Genomic DNA, 5,451 nt, shown 5'->3' with positions numbered 1-5,451 from the left:
CGAAGGAAGCGGCCGTCCCGGCCGTCCCCGGCTCCAGTTGGCAGCGCTGCCGGCGCCATTCTCCGTGCCTCTGCTCGGCCCCTCGCGCGCCATCTGCTCACATCTCTCCTCTCCCCCGCTGGCCCCACGCACGCTCGCACAGAGCTGCCCATGCCGAGACAGCCGAAGGGTTCCGCGGATCCCTTTTTGTTCCTTGACACTGTTTTGCACACCCCCCCTCAGCGCGCTCCTGCATCAACGTCCACACCTACACCTGTCTTGTGGCCCCCAGCACACACCCAATATCCGTGCACACGGTCAGTCCAGACCCTGACATTGTTTCAAGGCCTGCCAAGCGCCCGGTTCTTTTTCCAACTCTCCCCTGTACTCATCCCATGTGCCGAACCAACCCAACAAACTGAATAACTTTCAACACCAGGAATGTTCTCGTATGGACCTCTCTGCATCCCACACTGCCAAACTCCCCAAGCCATATGCATGTGTACACGAGAGGACCCTGGCAGCAGACGTGTGTGCCAGGGATGGGGCACCTGGCCTTGGGGCACAAGAATTCTTACTACTTACCTGCCTCTTCAGCCAGTGGTAGGTGCTCAGTATTGAATAAGCCCCCAAACACTCACACTATTTCATATACCAGTGCAAACAGCCTTCACCTTTCCTCTCCTGGGAGAAGGGTGAAGAGTGAGGTGTGCTGTGTGATGTTGCTTGCGTTTTCAGCTGCTGTGGTTTTACTCTAATTCTGTGCTGCATCTTTCTTCTCCATCAACCCATCTGCCTTAGAAGACTTTGAGTGCAAAAAGTAGATTCTACTTCCTACAGGGGAAAAAAAAAACAAAACTATAATTTACAGAGATCTAGGAGAAGGAGTGGAGGGTCCCAAAGAGGACAGATCAGGCATTTATTTAGAAAATATACTGAGAATAGTAGTTCAAAAAGAGGAAGGAAAGAAAGACAAGTAAAAAGCTCTTGTGTGTTTTACACGTCTCTGAAAATCAGCTCAAAATATTTGAAGCTGGTGCTTTCAACATACCAAATTCCTTGGCCTTGGACAACAAACAAGTGCCTTCTGTTCACAAGAGATGACAGGCTGCCACAAGGTCTGTCCCTGCCGTTCAGCAGAGCTGCCCAACTGACCTCTCAGGCTGTGGTTGTGGATCACTGCATTATTTGGTCATTTACAGTCTGAGCCTGAGTGCTGATCTTTTGACTGACAGCATTTTTTTCAGTGGAATATGAATCTGAATAAGGTTAGAATGGGGATGTTGTTTCGTTTTCCAGTTGCTATCAAAATTCTGCCCACGGCTGCATTTGAGAAGAACTAGATAATTTAGATTAGGTTAGAATATAGCCTATGAACTCTATCAAACTCAGAGATCTGTACTAATGGCCTAAGTTCTTCAGTGTTAGTTTTAAGCTTTTGATTTTGATACAGCACTTGAACAGAATAACTACTTAGCTCTCAATGGATGGCTCATCGTAAATGTGTTCTATAAAACATGAGGTGATGAAGGAGCTCCCTTCTGCTGCGAAAATGGTGTATTTTAAAGCATGTTTCCTTACAAGAAACTAATTAATTTAGTAAATCACTTGAAAAGAGAAATAATAATAAAAAAAATTAAAAAATGTCACCACATATACTGCTTCTGAAAGTCTGGGCGTGCAGAAATGGGTGTATTTCGGGAAAATAGGGGACCAGTGGCAAACTTGCTTGCTTGTTTGATGTTTCTATCTGTCATCGCATTCTAGACATCATGAAGAGCAGATAAGACTGCATTGATTGTAATAGTCACAGGCTAACATAAGGGTGCTTGTGTTCTCTGAGCTGATCTTATTAATGAATAAACAAACCAAAGCAAACAGTAATAAATACTGAATCGCAGTAACTATGTAAGAAAGAAACAATGCCAAATCTTCTTGTAGCTTCTGAGAAAGACTAACACTGGATTTTGCCCAAAAGCAATTGGAACGAACTGAAGATATTCCATTGTTTTCACCTCATCTTACATTCGTCAATGAATGGTAGACTTTCCCATTGCAGCCATTTTCTCCTGCTTTCAAAACCATTCTCATATGTCATTCCAGGGTGGGCATACGTTCCAAGGGGCATTCTGGATGCTTACTACTCTAACCTCAAGATCTCTCTCTAGGAATTTTTACCTTCTCAAAGTTCACATGTACAATGCCATGTCTAGGGACATCCTATTTCTATAAACTACAGGAGGTGCTGTGGTGCCCCTTTCTTTCAAGTACACATTTGCTTAGGAGGAAGCCAATCCCCGCTTTTTTCATTTGTGTCTGTACTTGCAAGTAGCCTTCTAAAAAGAGCATTTATGTTATGAGCTCAGGACTTGGAGCAGTGCAGTACTCTCTGTACCTTTGCTGGTACAGAGGAATTCCCTGTTCTAAGCCAGAAAGCTTTTTTATTCAGTTGTTGAACATTGAGATATGCAACATTCAATGCTTTTGTAAGAGTATTTGCAACTGTGGTTACTTTTTCATTTGTAATACCTAGTAAACAAACTATTTAGGAATCTATTTCTGGTTTAGATTCACCAGAACTTGACAATAAATATTCCCCAATAATTTTAAGGTACCAATGATCTCACTACAAAACCACCTGCTATTGCTATGGATTGTGCCTGTTGTTGTCTCCAAACCAGTCACCCACAATTCATTAACTTCACCTGGGTGATGTGTTAAAAGGAGTTTGCACAGACTGAATTTGTAGGACGTGTTCCCCAGCATTGATTATTTAGCACAACTTTTCTCCTGTGGTGGACGACTACTCTCCCAATTCTTCAGAAATCTGAAACCAGGTGACTGGATAGAACTGCAGTCTCCTCTCTCCAGGTATGTGAGCATGCATGGCCTAATAATTGTTCGAATTCAGTGTCAGTATCTTTTTTGGTTATTGTTCACGTGGTATTCAAATGAGCTGTATGTGTAGACAGTATATAGTGGCTGATGTAAAAAATAAATCTGTTTACATATCTTTGAAAAATGTCACAAAGCAGATTTCCAACATACATATTAGATGCAGAACAGTACTCATAGAACTCGCAGCTGTCAATCTCCTCACTGAAGCAGTTTCCTTTTTTAATGGTGTTGCCAAACAAAGGAATACAAGTTCTCTGATCTCCTCTGGCAAACACGGTACCGCAAATCCAAAATCAGCTGTTGCTACTTTAGGCTAAGAGTTCTTGTTGTTTTCTGTGAATGCCAGAAAAATTTCAGCTCTTCTCTCAATTTGGACAAAGTGCCCCTTTATCTTTGTTTAGCTCTTACATGTGCATTGGGATGATCATCCTTTCCAAATTACACAGCAGGAACTTGAAATCAAAAATCTGTCTGACGGCTGCACAAATCCTGCACTTCTGCTCCCTTCCCAGCTGGTCACTGAGCCGTGGTGTTGAAAAGCCCTATAGAAGCTCATGCAAGATTGTTTTTTAACTTGGTAGTTGTTATTATTATTAAAGTGGGGATTCTGACCTCTTTCCTTTGGATCTTGGCTGCAAATGGGTCAGAAAAACTGCTGGAAAACCCTGGTTTTACTCATTCTCTTGACTGCTTTAATTTCAGGCAAGTACATACTACTCTTAAGGTGACTTCTTAGATCCATATGCCCTCAGTGCAGCTTTTCTTCGACCAACACATTCCTGACCTTTTGGATTTAGCAAAAAATCCGCTGCTTGCTGACAGCTGGGTTGCTAATGCCCTTGCTGCTTTTTCTTATTTTTGAACTTGGAAGACTACGACTGTCTATTTCAATAGAGACTTTGTAGTTACTCCCTGACGAACGGTTTATCTTTACTCTGAGGTCTTTTAACAGAGTCTTTGAGAAATCAGGACAGACTCATTATTTTACCACATCAGAAAAAGAATATCAAGTTCTTAGTTTTAAACAATGTAATAGCAGTGTTTGATAGTAATAAAACATACAATCTTGTGTCGTATGGTATGTCTGACATTGATCACTACTTCACAAAGGCAGTCACTTCTGCCTTTAATGTTTGTAAATCTAGTTTTGGGTTTCTATCTTGCCTGAGGTCTGCTGATACCTGTGAACCCCCAGCTTATCTTTGCTATGAGCTGGCTCAGCACCTAGCTTTCAGGAGTGCAGTTTTGTTGGAATGGGACTTTCTGTTCACTCTGGTTTGGAACAGTGCATATATGTAGAGATGTTCTGGGATTGGCACTAAATATTCAAGCTGATTCTGAGCCAAACTGCTAATGTAGAAATACTTGTCCAGCTCTGTGTATATTCCATGGCTTCATTTTGGTTTACTGAGAGTGCTGCTGTACATCCTTCCCCAGGAATAAGCATTTACTTCTTACACACCTCTGTTACTCAGAGTTAATAACATATGTGACTTGGGGTTCTATCTTACGGGGCTACAAAATAATGATGGAGGTGGGTTTTATTTACTACTTCTAGTTCTAAAAACACATTTTAATTACTGTGTTTGCATAAACACAGAGACATGGAATAGCAGGATTTTTCTTGTAGTGTAGAGCCCTTCTGCAGCTGGATTGGGCCTCAAAATCCTTTCGCCCCTATCACCAAATTACCTTTCAGGGGATCAGGACCCGAGGAAATGGCCACAACTTGTACCAGAGAACGTTTAGGTTAGACATAAGGAAGAACTTTTTCTCTCAGAGAGTGGTCAGGCACTGGAATGGCTGCCCAGGGAGGTGGTGGAGTCACTGTCCCTGGCAGTGCTCAAGAGGCATCTGGATGAGGAGCTGTGAGATCTGGTGTAGTGCTTGTGGGAGCAATGTAGCAAGAGGATGGTTGGACTGGATGATCTTACAGGTCACAGAATCACAGAATGGCCAGGGTTGGAAGGGACCTCAAGGATCATGAATCTCCAACCCCCTGCAACATGCAGGGCCACCAACCTCTCAATTTAATATTAGACCAGGCTTTCCAAGGTCTTTTCCAACCTTGTGATTCTATGATTTAATAATCATAGCCAACATTCACTTTGCTTTTTTTGCTGCACACTTTGAGCTGCTGTTCTTGCAGAGAACGATGAACCTGCTCCTTTGGGTTAACACTTTGCGGATCTGACACGTACGCGTTCTCAGCATAGATATTCCCGAGTGCTCTTCCAACGTGAATTACTTTATGACAGCCTGTATACACTGTGCAATCCAAAGATTCCTATTCTTGGCCATTCTTCTCTCAATGCGTGTGACGTTCTCCAGGGCCGTGCTCACGTTGGTGTGCACAGCACGGTACAGAAAGCGATGCACGTCAGTTCGGCTCCCGGCGTGCACACAGCTCCATCCCCACATCCGCAGCAGCGGTAGCACACGGGACGCGCCGCTCCTGCTCCTGCTCCTGCTCCTGCTCCTGCTCCCGCTCCTGCTCCCGCTCCCAGAGGCGGCGCGCAGGCGCACTGTCCGCCGCCGCCTCGCGACATGGCGGCGCAGTGCGTGCTGCGGGCG

At 43.9% G+C, this 5,451-nt stretch overlaps 2 protein-coding genes across 2 annotated transcripts in view; one reads left to right on the top strand and one right to left on the bottom strand.

The window, feature by feature from the left end:
* The window catches only part of LOC100547687 (cohesin subunit SA-1), a 45,129-nt gene extending 39,703 nt beyond the window's left edge, over positions 1 to 5,426 (bottom strand). Inside the window, exon 1 of the mRNA XM_019618871.1 lies at positions 5,221 to 5,426. Within this exon, the coding sequence (XP_019474416.1) occupies positions 5,221 to 5,426 (206 nt within the window). The remainder of the gene's footprint in view (positions 1 to 5,220) is intronic.
* LOC100547843 (serine/threonine-protein phosphatase 2A regulatory subunit B'' subunit alpha) overlaps positions 5,425 to 5,451 on the top strand; it is a 17,111-nt gene continuing 17,084 nt past the window's right edge. Inside the window, 1 exon segment of the mRNA XM_010716717.3 lies at positions 5,425 to 5,448. Within this exon segment, the coding sequence (XP_010715019.2) occupies positions 5,425 to 5,448 (24 nt within the window).

Source organism: Meleagris gallopavo, chromosome 11, assembly GCF_000146605.3.
Source record: "Meleagris gallopavo isolate NT-WF06-2002-E0010 breed Aviagen turkey brand Nicholas breeding stock chromosome 11, Turkey_5.1, whole genome shotgun sequence".
NCBI lineage: Eukaryota > Metazoa > Chordata > Aves > Galliformes > Phasianidae > Meleagris > Meleagris gallopavo.
Note: the sequence above shows the minus strand (reverse complement) of the source record. Positions and strands in the feature narration are given on the sequence as shown.